The following is a 21,733-nucleotide window of genomic DNA, read 5'->3' as shown; positions in this document are numbered from 1 at the left end:
TAAGAGAAAGTGAAAAAGTGTCTCTAAGTGTAATCAACTATTTATTTCTTATAAAGCATCTGGTTATTTAAAAGGTGTTAACATATTCAGTACATGTTAACATATTTAAAGTCTAGTTGTGTGTTAGACGTATGAGTTTAGATACGATACACTATTACTCTACACTTTTTAAACAATCAGGGTGGTTTTTGTGATGCTGCCCAAAACTAGAGATCCGTTTTGTCGATACCAAAAAAAACATGGAGATTCGACAACTCCTCCATAACTGTTTTGACTTCAAATTCGAATCCCTCTCATCATCAAAACGCTTTAGGCGGCTGAAAAAAAAAAAAAACAAAACGCTTTAGGCTCAAGCAAAAGCATTTTGATTCAAAACTAAGTAACCCCACACATTTTGTTTTGCCACTTGATGCAACCCAACCTTATAATAGTTGTTCTCAGCAAGTAAATCGATACAAACCAAATTAATTGTTAATTTGAAACCTTCATTATCAGAGGTATGGCATCATAGCTTAACTATATTGCCACATACTATCAATCAGAAACTTGGAATATACTTATGTTTTTCCTGATTTAGTATAAATACATAATTTAGGTCCTTGAACATCTTTAAGCAAATCAACTTTTTTGCCGTGCTATAAAAAGTATAAACTATCTGGTCACTGCTTACTTTTACGTGGGTATATAGAATCTTTAGCTTCCACAATATAGTATACTAGGATAGGACCCGCGCCCTGCGCGGGATGAGAAAAATATAAAACTGATATATTAAAATTATTAAATTGTATTTTTGCATGGTGAAGATAATATAAGGTGATGTATATAAAATTGAAAAGTACATAAATAATAAAAGTGAAATATACTTCAAGCACTTAATATAGTGGATTTTATTTCGTGAACCTTAATTCTTAAACTTGTTAATTTATATTTGGTGAACCTTAGATTTATAGAATAATAACAGTAGATTGTTGGGCCTTTTATAGTTGTCTTAAACCAAAAAGAAAAAGAAATTATCTTCAAAAATCCATTTCTTTTGAATGAAAGAGGATAAGGCCCAAAAAAATAACTTGTCTTTGACTAAAAAAAAAGATTGTTGTTAAAAACAAAAAAAGAACTTTTCTTCGTCTCACGAAAATCAATTACTTTGCCTGAAAAAAAAATAAGGGTTATTACAGAAAAATTAAATTTGTTCGATTCATCTAGAATTAGCTGTCACTTGTAATCTTTTGGGTGATACACCTTCCTCATCTTCAATTTTGTGTATTTGGTTTATCTCGATGATTTCGGTCTCGTGAATCTTCTCCTTCAAAACAAAATTTAAAAACTCAGCAACTCGTGTGAATGAAGATTCTGGTTCCCGAAGATTTTCAGCCCTCCACTATGTGTTCCTTATTTGAATCCCGACTGCAGGTAAGAGAATATTGATCACTCAACAATTTTCAATTAAGTAGCAAACATTCGTAACTTAATAAGAAAGGGATGATATTCAATCTTATCAAAGGAGTATGAGTGATTAATGATTAGAATCGAAACTTCTGAAACTTCGATCTCATTTATTTCAGCTAACGTTTCCTCCCCTCATCTGGGGTCTGCTTTTCTTTTTATTATTGATAGAACATCAACTGAAATATATTCTTATTTAGGTTTGGAGAAGGTATCACCATCTCGCAAAAACTCTGACCGTGTAAAGGGGTTGATTGAAGGTTACAATCATAACTGTTGAAGATATTCAGGATAGAGATTTGATAATGTAAAAAAAAAAAGAACTAAATACTTATTTCTTTTATCTTTCAAGTTAGTTCTCTATTCAACCATCAAATTGTATTACCTCATTCTGAAAGACTGGATCTCTGGAACATCATCAGGCTCAAATAAAATTCTCGAAAATCCATCAATTGTTGCCATGTGCTTGAATCCACCTGATCATGATCCAAAAAATAAACGTCACCATAAACGAATATCAAAATTAACAAATACAGCAACTAAAGTATTAGAACTGTAAGTTACCAACACCCCAATCAATTTCCAAAACTGTAACACACATAGGACAACAGGGACATTGGTTGAGTTCCAGTAATTATGTAAAAACAGAGCAACTTCTCCAACTGCTACACACTTAATGTGTTCATACCTGTCAATGAGAGTAAAGTAAAATGTATTTAGGTCATAGGAAAAAAAGTGAACATAAGTCTAGTAACAAAATATAAAGAAAACGAACTCCATATTGACTAAAGAGAACTGGATGCCATGGTGAAATTCACCATCAACTTCGATTCACCTTGACTGATTAAAGTTTCAAACTGGCTGACCATTTCTTTTTTCACAGTACCATGGATCATATCACCCTGAAAAATACAGTAAAAACATAAGGAAACTTGAACGATATGGTCAAATATATATGTTAATAAGTCTATTAGATGAAGTCTTAGACAGATAACAACAGACTTACTCTAGAATCAGCTAACACCATTTCCATCGTTTCTCCGGAAGCACAAGAATACTGCTTCCACAGACGAATCACCTTAACTCTTATTTTCCACACTGACTTGAAAAGCTTCAAGTCGCTAACAAAATCTAAACCTGCCATTTTTTTTTGAATCATAGGGGAAAAGAAACTTTTAGAGAATAATGAATACAGAAAAGATGATGATATGGTCGAAGAAGTATCTTCTTCGGTATTTATATAAGTTCCAACTTATTCACTAATAAATGCGATTGATATATCACATATACGTGCAATCAAACAAATTGACAATCCGGGTTTAAGGTATTATAAGATATTGAAATTTTAGGAAGTTAATAAATACCAAATAAAACTATTTTAGGACTAAATTCAAATTGAAAGTCAAAGAATTTCTTTATGGGATTGAAAATGTATTAGTAATCACGTCAAGCAGTACTCAATGCATATAACAGCTACCGTTAATCATGGCAATCAAGTATTACCATAAACAATATGATTTTGACTCGAATGAAGAACATGATTTCCGTAGAGATGAAGATGACACAAAAATATCCCTAATTTTTTATATTAGATTGACTACATAATAGGTAAGATCATAAAGATGAAATCCTCAATTATGAATTACAGAAAATAAATTATTCATTTTACCTTGATCATACAAAGTATGAACACAGTAACAATCATAATGGTATATTTCGTTGGGATTATAAATCTATGGGATAACATTTAGATTGGTCAAAATTCTATGGAAATCATGATTTTTTATTAGTTACTACGTGACAATATATTAACATACGTACAATACATATTGTCCGCTAGAAAAATAATCTATTAAGTTCTTGACCAAGAAATAGTCCCAAATACAGGAAATGTAAAAATCAATTAAATAGTTCGTTGGAATTATAATATAATATTGTAAACATTTAGATTGGTCAAAATACTGTGTAAAATCATGGCTTTTTATTACTAACTACGTGACAATATGAGATATGAGATAGGAGATGATTTGTCTGAAACTAATGTATGCCAGATAACCATGTTTTATACATTATATATAAGGAACATGCAATTAAATGTTGGGGTTAGTCCAATGGCAATAGTGGTAAATAGCTAAGCTGGGCGTGGGTTTTTTCAAAAGCAGCCTGAGAAGGCTTGACTGTGCGACACGTCGTCATAATGGCACCATTGTAAATATAATACATTTTTAAGGTTTCTCTTTTTATTTGCTTCCCTTTTAATAATAAGGGGATTGGCATATAGTACAACATTTCCAGTTCGAAAATATACTTCAAAAGTTGTGGCAATAATGACTTATAGAAAACTCAATGAGTTGAATGATTTCAATTTTGATTACTAATATGTACTGATACTATTACCAAAACAGTAATCATGTATCACAATTTTATATTATTCGAAATCCAAAAGTGATACAGTATGTATTAATTCACCTTATATAGTAATCTACTACAACAATTTTATGCGTGTGATAATAAACATTTTCTATCTACTAAGTCATGGTAATTTAGTTGTTGAAAGACCCTCTTTAAAAACTGATCGACTAGACTCTTTAAAAATTGAGCTCAGCCCAACATCAAAAAGAAGAAAGACGGTTGAAGAAAACCGAGTGAAAAAAAGATGAAAAGATCTACTGACTTCTCTCGGTAATTAGGGAGGAAGAACACATTCAAAGGAGCATTCATTCAAATACACGAAATCAGCAAAGAATTTGATTTTATAGACAAAGTCGTTTCTCACATGGTTTATTGTTTTGAGCTGATTTTGATAGTTTTTCTTTGTAATTGAAAAATATCTCTGTGATAAACGTTTTTTCAAATAAACTCACATATGGCATACTATAGCTTTCTTCAAGGTTAGAAATATTAGCATGAGCTGAAATGTGTGTGAAAAATGGATGCTCATGGCTTAGATCAATGCAATGTATAAAAAACATCGGGGCAAATCAAACATTTTATGAAAGTAACGGGGCTCTGATTTGTTACTTAAAAAGTGGTAGATGTTTTCGAATGTTTGTTTGTTGTTGTTAATTGAGTTAATAAATAGTACCTTGTCAAATCACCTTGGTCTCTCTCTCTCTCTCTCTCTCTCTCTCTCTGCCCAGGCATCGCTTACGGGATAGGCGACGAAAATTTGAATCAGATTCGCCTCTTCTCTCTCTCTCTCTCTCTCTCCATACCCAAACAATACGTCTCGCTTAGGGCTCCTTCCTCCCTCCCATAGATCTGATCATTTCCCGAGAAAATTTCAGATCACAGATCAGGTAATCTCTCCTTGTAACACCTGAGATTCATCGACATTTTTGCACCATTCTCTGATGAAAGCTGAATCTCTCGATTGAATTTCAGATTCCGAAGGAGAGTGAATCAAGTTTCCAGGTGTTAATCGCAGCTTCCTCTCCTCATTGTGAGTAATCGCAATCGATTTCTCATTAGACGGAAACTTGTTGCTGATGATGTTATCACTATTGACTGTGGCTTTTGTTTTGGACGAAGAGCCGTTGTTCTGGCTCCTCAACGAAGATCGCAGCGCCTCATGGGCGGCGGCCATATGCAGCAGACCAATGCTGCTGCGGTGGCTGCGACGGCGCTGTACGATGGAGCTCTGAACAATGCAGGACCTGGAAACGAGGCTGGGGATGCCGTCATGGCACGGTGGCTCCAGTCCGCTGGTTTACAGCATCTGGGGTCTCCTGTTGCTTCCGCAGGTACTGATCAGCGTCATCTCCCGAACCTTCTCATGCAGGTTACTAACTTCTTCCTTTAGATTCTTGCATTAACTTGCATATGCTTTTATATGGTTTCTTTAGTATGCTCAATATGTTTGTGAACAGAGCATGTATCATTCTTAATTAGAAAGTTTTGGGTATATTTTTTCTGCTAATGCTTCTAAATGTGTGGAAGTAGGATTGTTAACTGTGTGTCTCTTATACATGTGGTCATTTTTTCTCTTTTTAGTGGGCAACTCCTTTATGATATATTATTTTGTATTAGGGTTATGGAGCACAGACTGCTGAAGAGAAGCAAAGACTTTTCAAATTAATGAGAAATCTTAATTTGAATGGGGAATCTGCTTCTGAGCCGTATACACCCACTGGTCAAACATCAGCAGCTATGCCCCCTTCAGATGGGTTTTATTCACCTGAGTTGAGAGGTGACTTTGGAGCTGGGTTGCTAGATCTTCACGCAATGGATGACACAGAGCTGCTTTCCGAGGTATGTTTTGCAAGGGAAATTAAATCACATAACTTTATTATTTTTGCCGGTTTGTGACCACATATGGTAGGATGAGGAATATCTTTGAGCTCTATCTTGGTTGTTGCTACTTTTTTTTTTGTTAACACCCCCTTACAATCTTTTATTGACGCTCACCTACCGGCTATGTATGATTCAGCCCCAATATAATCATCTTTTAGACATAAACTTTGTCGGCTTTTGATTTCGAGACCTGGATACCGTTGTTAGTCAACATAATTACTACTGTTGTGAAACTTATCATATAGATATTGTAGTTAATTACTTGTTCAAGTAATTCATTAACTTAGAGGAGCTATTGCAATTAAAAGGAGTTCGGAATGTGGTCTGTTTGGTGGAATTTTTCTTTCATTTTCCACTGCTTAATGATAATTATTTCATCGCAATAGTCACCAACTCATTGATTGTGTAATAAACTCATACTTCATTCATTTTACAGCATGTGATTTCTGAACCATTTGAGCCATCGCCTTTCATGCCAAGTGTCAATCAAGCTTTTGAAGAAGACTTCAGTGTGCCAGCTAACCAGCAACAGCGACAAGAACAGGACGCTGAACCTTCGAGCCCATTTCCTAGGAGTGAAAAAGAAAGTAGTGGAAGAGAAAACAGTGTAGCCAAAATAAGAGTAGTGGTATGGCATTTCTTTCGAGTCGTCATCATTGGAGAACTATACATATTTACATATTTATTCAGGTAAGGAAGAGACCGCTGAATAAAAAGGAAACCGCTAAAAAGGAGGACGATATCATCACTGTATCTAATAATTCTCTGACTGTTCACGAGACCAAGTTGAAGGTTCGTGTGTGTGCTACATTAAAAGATACGATGACATCCATGATTCAGTTCAACGAGATGAAAGGTCATAGAGCCTCTTCATTTTATGTTTCTTTTTCTGATATTGAATGAAACTTAATCTTTGTTGGTGCAGGTGGATTTGACTGCATATATGGAAAAACATGAGTTTTGCTTTGATGCTGTTCTGGGTGAGCATGTTTCAAATGACGAGGTAATTTAATAGCCATAAGGAATTGAGATCTACCGGCAACCCTAGTGGGGTACATTATTGTACTTCAAGATGCGAGATAACATAGATTAGTTTTAAAATATACTAACCTTGTGAACTTTAAATTATAGTCTAACAATCCTGTTCGTCCACCTTTTTTTCTAGTTTGATTTCCATTTTAAGCTGTATTATATATTGTAAAGTTGTTTACTGTTCCCTTGATCAGGTGTATCGGGTCACGATAGAGCCAATTATTCCCACGATTTTTCAGAGAACCAAAGCTACCTGTTTTGCTTATGGTCAAACAGGTACATAACTATACTTTTGCTCATGGGAACTATTTCTTAGGTCAATGTTATTGTGATAAGTCTAGTATTCCTATCGCCTTTTACTTTTTACTCGTTAATATTATCTTTTTGCTTCTGTGACCTTGATAATGTTTTGCATTAATTAGGTAGCGGTAAGACATTCACAATGAAACCACTGCCTATACGGGCTGTTCAAGATCTTATGAGGATGTTGAATCAACCAGTATATCGTGATCAGAGGCTTAAGTTGTGGCTCAGTTATTTCGAGATATATGGTGGAAAGCTCTACGATCTTCTCTCCGAAAGAAAGTTAGTGTTTCTTTTTCTGTTCTCATATCTTTTAAATGGCACATTTGGTATTATGAGTTTTTGATAAGCCTTGGAGAGTATACTATCGTAAGAAGAAGCATGAAGAGAAGAGTATTCAAGCAGGAAAGAACGTCACAGCTGACGTGGACGATATGGAGTCAGATCAATAACGGTGACGGGTTGTTACAGGCGGTTACAGACGTTAGATAATTGAGTCATCCGTCTATTATAAATAGGAGTCTGTTTGTAAAGTCAAGTAGCTTTTGAGTACTGAGTAAACTAGGATCTAGACTAGAAGGTCTTGATCACTGGCTCTTGACGAGTGAGTCGTCTGGAGAGTTCTTGTATTGGCTTGTAACTCTGCGTGTAGAGTACAAGAGAGGGAGGTTGGGCGGAACGTTGATAAAACCATATACATTCTCTTATCATTTGGTGCGGTGAGCTCTCGGATCTCGCGACGATCGAAGGCGATGACGAGATCAACGACTCTCGAAGAATCGATACAACGTATTGGAGCTCTGGACTCCAACGTCGACGATTTGCGCCGGCGATTCGACAGTTTGGATGAGAGGTTCAGTCGATTCGAAGCGATTACGGAGGTAAACAATCAGACGAAGGAAGCGACGCTGGATGAGAGATTCGCGAGCCTCGAATCAACCTTGACTTCGTTTATCGCCTCGCTTCAACAACAGAATTGCAGATCTACGCAACCTGAGTCGAGTGGAGCGAATCAGACTCAGCAAGCTCCGATTCACACGAATCAGGTATTCCCTTCGACTATCGATCATCACCGGGGTGAAAACGAGCTAGGTTATCGGCAAATAGAAAATAGAGATGAGATTCGTAGAGGTTTGTATAAGCGTGTTGAGATGCCGATATTCTCTGGTCAAAATCCTTTTGGGTGGATTGCGCAAGCAGAAAGGTACTTTCGCGTGATGAACGCTACTTCCGAGTACAAGTTGGAGTTAGCTTCCTTGAGTTTGGAAGAAGACGCACTCTGCTGGTTCAACTATGAGATTGAGTATGGGGATTTTGTGGACTGGATGGATTTCAAGAAGAGGTTGTTGGCCAGATTTGCAGAATCTTTTGAGAAAACTCCGGGGAAGAGGTTGTTTTGCTTGCAACAGACGGGATCGATTGCTGAGTATGTTCGGGAGTTTCAAGAGTTGGTGTCTCAAATCAAACTGGCGGAAACACATAAGATTGACATCTTCTTTAATGGTTTGAAACGAGAAATGAAGGAAGTGATCAAAATGAAGGAACCTCACACACTTTCAGATCATATTGAGACAGTTCTCAAGATGGAAGACAGTGAGTTTTGCAAGTTGTTCGCTTCACTGAAGGGTCAAGAAAATCGTGGAACCAAACAATCATCAAGCTCCACTTTCCGTTCCTTGCCAGCGTCAGCTCAAAACAACCTTAACAAGCCTAAACCTTTTGAGCAAGCTGCAAGACAATCTGCTACAGCGTTGAATCCGAAGCAGGGTCGAGTTAAACTATCGGATGCTGAGTTTGAGCATAAGAAGAAGAATGGGATTTGTTTCTCATGCGATGAGAAGTGGTCTAGAGCGCACTCAAATACCTGTAAGAACAAAAACTTACAAGTTATGGTGGTAGTGCAGGGGAGTGAAGTAGAGCTGGTGGATGAAGAATTCCATGATTCTTGTGAAGAATTATCCAGTACAACGACGGAGATTTGTGAACTATCGTTGTATTCATACATGGGTTGGTCCTCTCCAACCACAACAAAGATTGAAGGGAAGATAGGGAAAACAAGAGTGGTAGTCTTGATAGACAGTGGGGCTACTCACAACTTTCTATCTCCAGATATAGTGAAGAGGGCTCAGTTAACAGAAATTCAGTCATCATCCTTTAAAGTGTTGGTGGGAACAGGTATCACAGTCAACGGTTCAGGATTCTGTAAAGGAGTTTCTCTACAACTACAATCAGTGCTTATCACATCTGATTTTCTGGTTCTGGATCCAGGAAGTGTAGACGTGGTTCTAGGCATACAATGGTTACGTACATTGGGCAGATGTGAGGTCGACTGGGAGAAGCAAGAATTGTCATTTTTCACACCTACGGGAAGAGTCACTCTGGTGGGTGATAGAGATGCAAACGCTAAAGGGTCAGCATTACAAACAATATCAGCGGGTATATCCCTTCAACACGGGACTTGCTCCTTGTTTACAAGCGAAGATCAGAAGAGTGGTGTGATTCCAAAATCACTAGAAGGATTACTGAAGCAATATTCAAGTATTTTTCAGGAGCCTACAGAATTACCACCACAGAGGGGTTATGAGCATTCAATACGGTTGATAGAGGGTGCGGGAACAGTAGCAGTCAGACCATATCGCTATCCTCATGCACATATGGAAGTGATAGAACAGATGGTGTCTCAAATGTTACAGTCGGGAGTCATACGTCCGAGTAGAAGCCCTTATGCGAGTCCTATATTACTGGTTAAGAAGAAGGATGGGGGTTGGAGGTTTTGCGTAGATTACAGAGGATTAAACAAGATAACAGTGCCCGACAAGTTTCCAATTCCGGTCATAGATCAGTTGCTGGATGAGTTATTTGGGGCCACAGTTTTCTCTAAATTGGATTTACGATCAGGTTACCATCAGATACGTATGAAGGAGTCAGACATTGAGAAAACAGCGTTCAGAACTCATGAGGGGCATTACGAATTTGTTGTTATGCCGTTCGGCCTCAGCAATGCTCCTGCTACTTTCCAATCACTGATGAATGCTATTTTCAGACCCTTTCTCAGACGGTTTGTTCTAGTTTTCTTTGATGACATACTAGTTTACAGCAAGAATATGGAGGATCATCAGGAACACTTGCGACAAGTTTTGGAGACACTTAAACAGCACGGGTTGCTAGCAAATCACAAGAAATGTTCGTTTGGGCAGTCGCAAGTGGAGTACCTTGGACATATCATCTCAGCTTCAGGGGTAGCGACCGATCCGAGTAAAACAGCGGCAATGCAGAAGTGGCCTTCACCGAAAAATGTGAAAGATTTGAGGGGTTTTCTTGGGTTGACGGGATACTATAGGAATTTTGTTAAATCCTATGGGGTTATCGCAAGGCCCTTGACGGAACTGTTGAAGAAAGACAGTTTTGACTGGACAGGCAGGGCACAGACATCTTTTGACCAGTTGAAACATGCAATGGTCAATGCTCCAGTTCTCGGTTTACCGGATTTCAAAGAGCTTTTTGTGGTAGAAGCAGATGCCTCAGGATTTGGGTTGGGTGCGGTATTGATGCAAAATCATCGTCCCATTGCTTATTTCAGTAAAGCTTTGACGAATAGAGAGCAAATGAAACCGATATATGAACGAGAGTTGATGGCAATTGTACTGGCAGTTAGAAGATGGAAACACTACTTGATGGGCAGGCGGTTCTTAGTATATACGGATCAGAAGAGTTTGAAATTTTTGTTGGATCAGAGGGATGTATCAATGGATTATCAGAAATGGCTCACTAAACTGCTTGGGTTTGATTTTGAGATAGTTTACAGAGCGGGGATTGAGAATAAAGCAGCAGACGGGTTATCTCGGATTCCGCAAGTGAATAGCTTCACGGTTGAGGGGCTATTTGGCGCTTTGACGGTTTCATCGAACCTACAAATTCAAGATATTTTTGAGGAAGTAGATGCAGATCCAGTGATACAACAAGAGATTCAAGATATTATTCAGGGAAAAACGATGAAGAAGGGGTTTACTATCGTAAAAGGAAGGTTGTTTTACAAAGGAAGATTGGTTATCTCTAAGACATCAAAGTATATTGGAATTATACTCCAGGAATATCATGACGGGGTATTTGGCGGTCACTCTGGTGTGTTGAAGACAATCAAGAGGATTCAAAGATTGTTTCATTGGTCTAAGTTAAAAGACGATGTTCAACACTATGTGTCGGAGTGCACTATATGCCAGACCCACAAATATTCCACATTGAGTCCTGGTGGTCTGTTACAACCAATTCCACTACCTACAGTAATCTGGTCAGAAGTTTCGATGGATTTCATCGACAGCTTGCCTAAATCAGAAGGTTTTAGCGTTATCATGGTGGTAGTGGATAGATTGAGCAAATACGCTCATTTCATCGGGTTAAAGCACCCATATACAGCAACATCTGTTGCTGAGAAGTTCATAAGAGAAGTGGTAAGACTCCATGGTTACCCGGCGTCAATCATATCAGATAGAGACAGAGTGTTCCTTAGTAAATTTTGGAAGGAGTGTTTTCGACTAGCGGGTACAGCTCTCAAGTTTAGCACTGCTTACCACCCTCAAACAGATGGACAAACCGAAGTGGTAAACAGGTGCCTGGAATCTTATTTGAGATGCTTTACTTCTGCTAATCCGAAGTTGTGGTACAAGTACTTGGCGTGGTGTGAGTATTGGTACAATACTTCGTATCATACGTCGATTCATACGTCTCCTTTCAAGTTGGTTTATGGTAGAGAACCACCAGCATTACTTTGGTTTGAGGAAGGATCGACGGTTAATTCCGAATTGGAGGGTATGTTAAGAGAACGTGATGAGATGTTGAAGCAGGCAAAGGAACATTTACTGAAAACACAGGCGGCTATGAAGAATAGTGCAGATAAGCACAGACGGGACTTGCAGTTTTCAGTGGGCTCTTCAGTTTTCCTTAAGCTCCGTCCCTATCGACAGAAGACGTTGGCTAAGACATTTTGTCAGAAGCTTTCGGCAAAATATTATGGGCCTTTTACGGTATTGGAACGCATCGGAGCAGTGGCTTATCGCTTGCAATTACCTGAGGACTGTAAGATTCACCCAGTATTTCATGTTTCCCAATTGAAACCGGTGTTGGGAAAGGATCATACGGTGACTACACTACCAGTGGCATTCTCAGAGAATGATGAAGTTATCTTACAGCCTGAGAAGATGACGAGTTTGCGCTATGATTCAGAGGGACATTTGGAAGCATTGATTCAGTGGAAAGGGTTGCCAGAGCATGAAGCGTCGTGGTTGCGTGTAAGGGATGTGCATAGAGATTTTCCAGAGTTCGAGCTTGAGGACAAGCTCAGTCTTATTGGGGGGGGTATTGATAAGCCTTGGAGAGTATACTATCGTAAGAAGAAGCATGAAGAGAAGAGTATTCAAGCAGGAAAGAACGTCACAGCTGACGTGGACGATATGGAGTCAGATCAATAACGGTGACGGGTTGTTACAGGCGGTTACAGACGTTAGATAATTGAGTCATCCGTCTATTATAAATAGGAGTCTGTTTGTAAAGTCAAGTAGCTTTTGAGTACTGAGTAAACTAGGATCTAGACTAGAAGGTCTTGATCACTGGCTCTTGACGAGTGAGTCGTCTGGAGAGTTCTTGTATTGGCTTGTAACTCTGCGTGTAGAGTACAAGAGAGGGAGGTTGGGCGGAACGTTGATAAAACCATATACATTCTCTTATCAGTTTTTTTTTTTGAAAAATGCCGCTGGACAAAAACGTCAATACCTTGAGCTGGCACATTCAAATTTATTTTCATTTGTATGCCATTGGACATTATAGTATATATTTACTCTTCTATCAGTCTCCATACTCTAAATACTGTTTGCGTGTATTACAAATGCATGTGAGTAGTTGGCTGACTAATAAGTTGTTGCTGAGCAGGAAACTTTGTATGCGAGAAGATGGTAGACAACAAGTTTGCATTGTTGGCCTGCAAGAGTTTGAAGTTTCGGATATACAAATCGTAAAGGATTATATCGATAAAGGGAGTGCTTCAAGGAGCACAGGATCAACTGGCGCCAATGAGGAATCTTCAAGATCACATGCTATTTTACAGCTTGTTGTCAAAAAGCATGTGGAGGTGAAAGAAACTCGACGAAATAATAATGATAATAACGAATCACGAGGGAAAGTTGTGGGGAAGATTTCTTTCATTGATCTTGCTGGCAGTGAAAGAGGTGCAGACACCACAGACAATGACCGCCAGACAAGGTAAGGTCATCTCTGTCCTCTGGTAGAAGAGTTATTGAGTATTGACCTCCCCATCTATGTAGAACTTAGATTTAAAATGATTGTTTGACCTCATGGATAAAGTAAATCTACCTTCTTCCGTCAGGATGACTACTCTTGATCTGAACTGTTCTTTTTGACTATGGTTGTTTCTTAGGATTGAAGGTGCAGAAATCAATAAGAGTCTCTTAGCTCTCAAAGAATGTATCCGCGCGCTGGACAATGACCAGCTACATATTCCATTCCGTGGAAGCAAACTAACTGAAGTGCTCCGTGACTCATTTGTTGGAAACTCAAGAACTGTGATGATTTCTTGCATCTCTCCAAACGAAGGATCATGCGAACATACCCTAAATACATTAAGATACGCCGATCGGTATGTTTTGATGAGCTAAAAACCTATCTAAGATAACTCTCGGTTTCATCTCTCGAACTCATGTCTGTAATTTACTAATTTTACAACAGGGTTAAAAGTCTATCTAAAAGTGGAAATAGCAAGAAGGATCAAACCTATAACTCGTTGCCGCCAGCTAATAAGGATGTGTCTTTGCCTTCTTCTCAACTAGCTTCAAACGATGCAGAAGATGTCTTTGAGCCTCCGCAGGAATATAATGCACAGGAGACAGGGAAAAGGGTAGAGAAAGACAGCAGCTACTCTACTTCGGGTATTGAATTCAAGCAGCCTACAAATTACCCATCTTCATATCCGGCCAGCTTTAAAGAAGAAAGGGGAATACCATCAATATCAATGGACAGAGGAAAATCAGATACGAGCAATTCTTTTGGCGGCGGCTCCACCAGTCAAAGGATTCAGTCATCTTCTTATCCTCAAGACGCTTCAGATCAGGAAGAAAAAGTGAAGAAGGTATCACCGACTCGTAGGAAAGTTTCCCGGGAGGAAAAACCAGAAAGACATCAAAACTTGTCAAGGAGAGATTCCATAAGTGCGTCTGATGTCCCTGCGACGATAAACTTCAGACAGCTCAATAGTACTACCGCCAGTCAGAACACGAGCGATGCTTCTTCAAGGCAATATGAAACAATAACGGAGCCGCCTTCTCCTGATGAAAACATCAGTGCATTGCTTGAGGTAATAACCCCATCTGGTTCCAGGGAATGTAATGAATTTTACAGCTAAAAAATCTGAACTGCTGTTTAATTAAATTGGATTTTGATCTCTGGCAGGAGGAAGAGGCCTTAATTACAGCACACAGAAAAGAAATCGAGGATACAATGGAGATTGTTCGCGAGGTACAAAATAACCTACTTTGTTATTTGCTTATGTCTTTTGGTTATTGTAACATTGTATTGGGTTTGAGCAGGAAATGAAATTACTAGCGGAGGTGGATCGGCCAGGGAGCATGATTGACAACTATGTGACACAACTGAACTTTGTCTTGTCCCGTAAAGCAGCTGGGCTCGTAAGCCTTCAAGCTCGTCTCGCTAGGTTCCAACACCGTCTGAAAGAGCAAGAGATCCTTAGCCGGAAGAGAGTTCCTCGCTAGGAAAAGGGGGAAATGATGTTAGTTTTGGGTTCCAATCAGGTGATCTTTTATTCTACTTATACACACAAATCTTCCTTCCTCTCGTGTTTTTGTGAATTGGGGATTGTGTTTTTGCGTTTCTAATTTGTCAATTTTATATTTTGTTTTTCTTTTTTCTTTTTCTGTCCTTTGTCAACATTTTTATCTAATGTCTTCTGCAACTTATTGATGAACTGTTGATTGAAGTTCTTTGTACTGACATAGTAGCAGTCATGTGGAACTCGTAATCGAAACAGTTCGTTGTATATTTGTAACACATTTGTGAAGATCGTTTGTTTATATAAGACATCTACTTTCGAAGAAACTATCAGGTATATAATACTCGAGTGTGATTCATGGAAGTATAGCTATGGATACAAAAAAACACTATGGTAAAACAAAAAAAAGACAAAAAAAGTTACAAAACCCTGAGATGGTAAAAGATCTCATTTTCTGTCCCCTCACAGTGAGTAAAATTGGTCTATACTACCCCTACATGCATGCTTAATTAACAAGTTACAACTTGTAAATTGTACTAATATACGGCGTCCTTTCTATCACTAGATGGATTTCATTCGGATACTGATTATCTGCTCCTTTTTTTTTCAATTATTCCTTTTGATTTCAAGCTCTGTTAAGTCGAGTAATACTTTTGATCCCTTTTCTTAGTAATGTGCTGCAAGAAAACTTGAAATCTTTCTTAGCATAAAATACAATACAACAATCTGTCATTTGGTTTGTGTTGAATTGTTTGAAGTTGTGGTCCCGTAACATTTATAATCCAAAGTAACTAGTCAATTTGAATACATGTATTTAACTAACTATGGTTTTGATTCGAAAAACTAACTATGGTAAAACAAAAAGAAGACAAAAAAATTACAAAATTCGTAAAAGATCACCTTTTCTGTCCCCCTCACAGTGAGTGAAATTGGTGTATATTACATGCAACATTAATTACCAAATTACAACTTGTAAAGTGTACTAATATTCCGTGTATGACGTCGTTTCTTTTTTTTTTCTGTTCAACTAACGACGTCGTTTTCTATCACTAAATTTAAATGAATTTCATTCGGCTATCGAAGTTGGTTTTCACCGGTTTAATAATCACGGCATCAGTCTATCTAACGGGCCGTTTAACCTCGCGACTTCATAACTGTGTGGGACAAATGCTTGGTTGCGTGCTTCAGGAACGTGGAGCAATGAGAGCACTTTTGATATTCAAGGTGGGTCTAGAAGGATTGAAAGAGGAAGCCGAGACATTGACCACCTGGTGGTAATGATGCAGCCGCAATCGCCAGGTGGATTCAAACCAATAACTCTCATACTCCTAAGGTAAGATTATGATCCTGATCAAGTAAAACTAACAATGATTTGTGGTTTTCTGTCGTAAGAAAATAAGGCTACTTAAATGTGGGGGTTGATCTTGTGTTCTTAGCTCTGTTGCAGGATAAGTTTTGCTTTATAATTGTGATCACATCATCTAGGATAGTGTAAAGCTCTTGTGATTTGTGAACACTTAAATATGGGTTAAAGAGCCAAAGAATATAATAGCTTGTTGCTCCTTATGTTACTGTTTTGTAGTTTCGCTGATTCTATGTCTGGAGTGTTATTAGTTGTTAGTTGTTACTGACGGATCAGATAAAAATTTGCAAACACTTAGTTGATCGTGGTTCCCTTGTAATTATGAGGTCTTGGGGGTTTTTAAAGTAGGAAAAGGTTAAATGGTGATTAGCTTCACTTTTCTGATAAAAGTTTGTTATTGCAGTCATTGTACCTTTTGCGTGTGTGGGATCAAGCGCAGGAAAAAGAGGCAAGCAGCTCTTGGAATTAGACAAGAGGAGGATCACAAGATCAAGAACAACAAAATTAACAACAATCTCGCTCAAAGATTCACGGAATGTTTAGAACAGGACCAAAACAGGAGTGTGAGAATTTTAACCGTAGCGGTCGGTAACAAGAAGAATGTCAAAATGGGCAGTAGATTTTTTTTTTTCGCCTAGATCTATGGGTTCATCGTTTTAAATGTACAATGCTCTCAAAATTTAAATTGAATCTATATGTAATTAAAATTGTGGTTCTGAACCTTCATGAGACCATTGTTTTATTAGTTGCGACTTTTAAGATTTAGCGTACTGTTAACAGATATTACTGATGTAGATTTAGAGCTCTATGGAAGTCTTTCAAAAATGCATGACACTGAAAAAGCAAAAACATCCAAAGGCCATTGATGAATTGAATTGGATTACGGTTTTGATGAAATAAGTCATTTTCTCATTTCAACTCTAGAGAAGCTGAAGAAGATGGTTGAGTCAGAAGCACCAATGAAAGGACGACAAAATCTTTTATGCTTAATTCAAGAACTGGAAATTCTCAAACCAAACGCATGAAAATGACATCAGAACAAGCATAGTCCTTCTAAGTATCCAAAGAGTCATTATTATCTTTCCATACAATTGATTTATACTACAAGGTTGGTTTATTTGGTATTTTTTAACAACGCTAATTAAGTTCAGGATACATACAAATAAATAACTTGACCTGAAATATTATATGACACACGCATATATATATATAAGGAGGACTTTGATTCAAGGTGATCAGTTGATTAGCAAGCCCTGCCGGGTGCGCAACGGAGAGGACCGGCCGAGGCAGTAAGAGCAGGGACTTGAGCCCCCGGGGCCACTGGAAACCGCTCTCCAGCTGCGTACGGCGGCGGAACGCCCGGTCCACCAGACGGCGTGAAGAAAGCTCCATTGATGAAAACGTCCTTATTCGTACTCCATTTCCAATTTTTTGCGGCAGGACTTTTATCCATTCTCTTTGTCACCTTAATATTATATAAAACGTGTATTAGAAGAACTACAACATAATTTTGAATATTTATACATTCTTTGGAACTTAAAATCGGTTGATATTGAGACTATACTAATAAGCCTAAAAAAATAAATAAATCATATTTAAGACTTGGTTGACGATGATGATGATAATTCTAAATTAAGAAACCTCTTTGTGTTCTTTTCTGTCAGGAGCGACGAAGTGGTTGGATTCACTAAAGATAGTAGGATCAGCACTTCCTCCAATCGCATACAGATTCCATTTGTTGTACATATTGTTTGCTACATGCGCATACCCTCTTCTTACCCTGCAATGTCATTATTCACATATCCACGTCAGCATTTTCTAATCTACTAATCATAATTTATATTTATCATAAGTTATACATATATTTAATCTTTTCATACGTACCTAGGCATTCTCTCAGTGAGACCCGGTCCAAATACATTAAATGCAACTGTAACTTTCATATTCTTATCAGCCATATGGTTGTCAGAATGTCCGAGCAACATTGCCTTCGTAATAACATTTCATCAATACTCGGTATGTTTTAAAGTTACAAATTTCATGTAAAGAGGTATGGTATATATATACTTACTTTCTGGTGATTTATCAAACGATTGTTAGAAATAGTGACAGCCGTAGAAGATGTAACCACATCGATCAAACCATCTTGACACCGAGATAAGTGACAATGATCGATCCAAACATTTCTAGATTGAAACACGCGGATTCCGTCACCGTCAAACCCTTTGCTCAATCTACAATCATGGACAGTTATCCCATGTATTATGACATTGCTCGCACGTTTGATCGAAATGCATGGTCCGTTACCAATATCAACTTTTACTCCTCTCCCGTCTATCGTCTTGTGGCTCTTCACTTCGAGCTCGGTTCTCAACCTTATGACCATGTCACGTGCGAATGTGATCCATAGTGGATTAGATTGGGTCGCCCCAAACCTTAAGGTTCCGGGTTTAGGCTTTCCAGCGTCATCTGCTGGGCTTGTAACCACGTAGATAGGCCCTTTGCTGCCCCCTAACGCGCCTTTGCCGAACCCTACCGCGCATCTGGCCAGGGCTTGACGGTTAGTCGACCATTTAGCGTCTCTTCGCCAGCAAGCATCAATAGGATTTAGTGCTGCCCCGAGGGTGTAATTACCATCACTATAATTAAAAGCATCAATAGGATTTGGTGCTGGCGCGGCGAAAGTGGAATCATTACTATAATTAAAAGCATCTACAAGAGGAGAAGAGAAAGTTGCAAAAAGGAGTGAAAATGTTAATAACACGAGAGAAGCCATTTTCTTGAAGACGTGGATGTAATGCTTGAATTGAACTATGTGTGTGTGTGTGTGCAAATATTTATGCACGAGTCACAACATAGATGTGAGGTAGCTAGAGAATATATGTATGTATCAGTATCTATATATAGGCTTATATATTATATATTTGCATTTTAAAATGTGACTTTTACGTATGTGTGCAAAAGATGATGTGAAGGAGTACGATACCACACACAGATGACACTTAGCGTAGCGTTGAGTGTTTAATAATACGCTACATAGCAGCGCTTCTCGGCGTCGCCCTATAGCGTCTAGAATACGTTCGCGTGGGTTTAGATGTCTTCACGTTCTTTTATACAAAATATATAATATGAATTAATTAAAAAAAAAAATTATATGTTAACAATACGTTTCCAAATAATAATAAAATTTATAGAATACTCTTTACTAAATAAATCAGAACTATCCAAAATTTGTTAACAGTCGTAATTGTAGAGTTTTCTTGTTTCGTTCTAGGAATAGATCTTTTATCTGCTAGGTTTTGGTTCTGGAAAATGATCAGTCTTTTATGTTGGCTTTTGGTTTTAGTATTTTGAGAACTCGCCAGTTTTATTCTCATTCATGAGTAAGACCATCTCCAGTGGCTTATTCTATTTTTTATTATAAAATAGAATAATTTTATAATAAAGTTTGAATTTATTCTAATGGTACTCTATTTTAGAATAGAAAATAGAATGATGAACAAAAAAAAACAAATTATTTTATATTTGGAGTAAACTTATTTTTCACTCTATTATAGAATGAAAAATAGAATATCATTGGAACATTTTTTACTCTAAACTCTATTTTAGAGTGAAAAATAGAGTGGAGTTGGAGATGCTCTAATATATTGGTTGAAATCGGATGGATCTATGATCTATCAATATAATCTTCTAGAAAGAAAACAATCTCGAGTCGAACCTCTAAATTTAAACTACTATATATAGATATTAATCACGGAAATTCCTTTCCAATAATAATATTACATCAATACAACTATCATCATTTGATTTAATTATATGATAATGGTCCAATTTTCTTAAGTAGAAATCGATCTGTGGTGATGCAACGCGTCTCATGTTAGTAATATATATTTTTGTTTCATGTATTAAATAATTAATCCATGCAGCGACGTCTGATTTATATAGTGACACGAACTGTAACCTTCTAGTAAGTATTATAAACAAATTATGATTGTTATTCGTATATGATGGCGCGGTAAGAACATGAACTCAGTTTAATTTAGGGATTTCAGTAAAGACCCGCAACTTGAAAAAAATGAATTTAATCGAAACTCGTTTAAAACTTTTCGAAGAAGACGAATTAAACTAGATAAAAACTAGTTTATTAATTTTTGAAAATATAAGTTACAAAGCAACTCTATATGTAGAGCTTTAAAAGTCTTAATTTTAATAGTAAAACTGAAAACATCAATAGTGAGAAAATAAACCAAAAAGAAATATTAAACTCAAATATGGAAAAGAGTCGTTGGAGCTCCTAGATGCTGCTGCATCAGTATAGATCGTGATCTTCAAATATCTAAACTATTAAAACAGGAGTACATTTAGTACTTAGCCCTGAGTTTTCCTCAATAATTACAGAGATTGCCACTGATCAAAACACAGTAGTTTAGCATATTTGCTAATCCATTAATTTCCTATGCCAAAAAAATCGTTATTAACCCATTTTGTCCAGTATAGAAACTATTTAATTAAGTTTGACCGACACATACCTTATATTATTTGAAACCAATATTCCTGTAAACCTATGACCAGTCGTAAACTTTTGATCATGTAATTTATAATTTAGATTAGTTCATGTTTCTTCATAACTAAACAATGATAGACGACAATCTTCAAATCAACGATTTCTTAAGCTTAATATAATGAACTCAAATTAACATTGTCTAGATTGGTTTTGACTTTTGATTGTGCATACCAACATTGTATATATTGATCTAATGAAGCTATGGGTTGTCGATTTTTTTTTGTTTACCGAATTTATAATCTCTTTAAAATTCTTTATTTTGTTTTTTTTTTGGTGAATACAAGGGAGGAAACCTCCCAAGTTTAATTTATTTCAAAACCTCCCAAGTTAAAATTCTTTATTATGTTTGTTAGCATATTAAGGATACCATTTGATTTTTTTAGTATAGAAAATCAAACTAAATATGCAATTTCCTTCCAACACTAAATATCATTCAAATAATGATTCCTACTTCCACGCAATGAATATTAATTACAGAAAATCATAACTAAATATTCTCACCATATCAAAAAGGATATCTATTAATTAACACAATTATCATTTCCTTTTATTTAAACATGACAAACACGTATTTCTTATCTATAGAAAGTATATTCTGCTTTTATTATGGTATAATTTAAAAGGAATGTATATATTTGGTTTGATTTGGCGTGAAAATCAAAACTACCAAAATATTTTGAGTTGATCCTATTAAACCTACCCTTGCCTATGCGGCTATGACATGTCTAAGCTAACGTTTACTCCTCTCACAAAACTAAGACCTTACAAAAATAACCGGCGAGTTCAAGTGAAGTGTTTACATTCATGGCAGCAAAAAAAACACTTTTTGGAGGTGATTCATTCAAGATGATTTTAGCTGATGCATATGTAACTTCTTATTTATAGCTTTTCTTCCATTCATTACATTTCTTTGCTTTATTTGGATCTAATATGACCATGTGTG

General features: G+C 37.1%; 2 protein-coding genes and 2 long non-coding RNA genes across 6 annotated transcripts; 2 read left to right on the top strand and 2 right to left on the bottom strand.

Annotated features, from left to right (window-relative positions):
- Nucleotides 1-1,000: 1,000 nt before the first annotated feature.
- On the bottom strand, nucleotides 1,001-4,409 carry LOC106387367. Its single transcript, XR_007338403.1, has 2 exons — nucleotides 1,829-4,409; nucleotides 1,001-1,404 (listed from the first exon to the last, which is right to left on the bottom strand). It is a non-coding gene; the product is annotated as an uncharacterized LOC106387367 (long non-coding RNA).
- LOC125607098 lies at nucleotides 1,277-1,897 on the top strand. The gene is made up of 2 exons (XR_007338404.1): nucleotides 1,277-1,410; nucleotides 1,644-1,897. It is a non-coding gene; the product is annotated as an uncharacterized LOC125607098 (long non-coding RNA).
- Nucleotides 4,410-4,549: 140 nt separating the features above from the next.
- Nucleotides 4,550-15,192, top strand: LOC106419496 (kinesin-like protein KIN-13A). Of its 3 annotated transcripts, XM_048776781.1 has the most exons (14): nucleotides 4,550-4,742; nucleotides 4,828-4,885; nucleotides 4,977-5,224; nucleotides 5,473-5,694; nucleotides 6,173-6,364; nucleotides 6,427-6,528; nucleotides 6,662-6,739; nucleotides 6,963-7,044; nucleotides 7,191-7,353; nucleotides 12,994-13,323; nucleotides 13,499-13,717; nucleotides 13,807-14,431; nucleotides 14,527-14,592; nucleotides 14,664-15,192. In XM_048776781.1, the coding sequence occupies exons 3-14, from the start codon at nucleotides 5,015-5,017 to the stop codon at nucleotides 14,844-14,846; spliced, it is 2,472 nt and encodes an 823-aa protein (XP_048632738.1). In that variant the 5' UTR covers nucleotides 4,550-4,742; nucleotides 4,828-4,885; nucleotides 4,977-5,014; the 3' UTR covers nucleotides 14,847-15,192. The 3 variants fall into 3 exon arrangements, with proteins under 3 accessions (XP_048632738.1, XP_048632739.1, XP_048632740.1); XM_048776782.1 differs by lacking the exons at nucleotides 4,550-4,742; nucleotides 4,828-4,885; nucleotides 4,977-5,224; nucleotides 5,473-5,694; nucleotides 6,173-6,364 and having other exon boundaries at nucleotides 6,421-6,592; XM_048776783.1 differs by lacking the exons at nucleotides 4,550-4,742; nucleotides 4,828-4,885; nucleotides 4,977-5,224; ... (4 more) ...; nucleotides 6,963-7,044; nucleotides 7,191-7,353 and adding an exon at nucleotides 7,402-8,117.
- Nucleotides 14,941-19,104, bottom strand: LOC106419261 (probable pectate lyase 4). Its single transcript, XM_013860020.3, has 4 exons — nucleotides 18,298-19,104; nucleotides 18,111-18,214; nucleotides 17,868-18,006; nucleotides 14,941-17,691 (listed from the first exon to the last, which is right to left on the bottom strand). The coding sequence occupies exons 1-4, from the start codon at nucleotides 19,000-19,002 to the stop codon at nucleotides 17,470-17,472; spliced, it is 1,170 nt and encodes a 389-aa protein (XP_013715474.2). The 5' UTR covers nucleotides 19,003-19,104; the 3' UTR covers nucleotides 14,941-17,469.
- Between the last annotated feature and the right edge of the window lie 2,629 nt (nucleotides 19,105-21,733).

The sequence above is a fragment of the Brassica napus genome, chromosome A3 (assembly GCF_020379485.1).
Source record: "Brassica napus cultivar Da-Ae chromosome A3, Da-Ae, whole genome shotgun sequence".
NCBI lineage: Eukaryota > Viridiplantae > Streptophyta > Magnoliopsida > Brassicales > Brassicaceae > Brassica > Brassica napus.
The sequence above is the reverse complement of the archived record's forward strand: the minus strand, read 5'-3'. Positions and strand labels throughout refer to the sequence as shown.

What these genes read in the sequence shown, in the direction of transcription:
- LOC106419496 (XM_048776781.1), top strand. Translation starts at nt 5,015, where the DNA reads ATGGGCGGCGGCCATATGCAGCAGACCAATGCTGCTGCGGTGGCTGCG. An exon ending in TAGCCAAAATAAGAGTAGTG is followed by an intron (nt 6,365 to 6,426) that starts GTATGGCATTTC and finishes ATATTTATTCAG; the next exon opens with GTAAGGAAGAGACCGCTGAA. An exon ending in ACATCAGTGCATTGCTTGAG is followed by an intron (nt 14,432 to 14,526) that starts GTAATAACCCCA and finishes GATCTCTGGCAG; the next exon opens with GAGGAAGAGGCCTTAATTAC.
- LOC106419261 (XM_013860020.3), bottom strand. Translation starts at nt 19,002, where the DNA reads ATGGCTTCTCTCGTGTTATTAACATTTTCACTCCTTTTTGCAACTTTC. An exon ending in GTTTGATAAATCACCAGAAA is followed by an intron (nt 18,215 to 18,297) that starts GTAAGTATATAT and finishes GTTATTACGAAG; the next exon opens with GCAATGTTGCTCGGACATTC. An exon ending in CTCACTGAGAGAATGCCTAG is followed by an intron (nt 18,007 to 18,110) that starts GTACGTATGAAA and finishes ATGACATTGCAG; the next exon opens with GGTAAGAAGAGGGTATGCGC.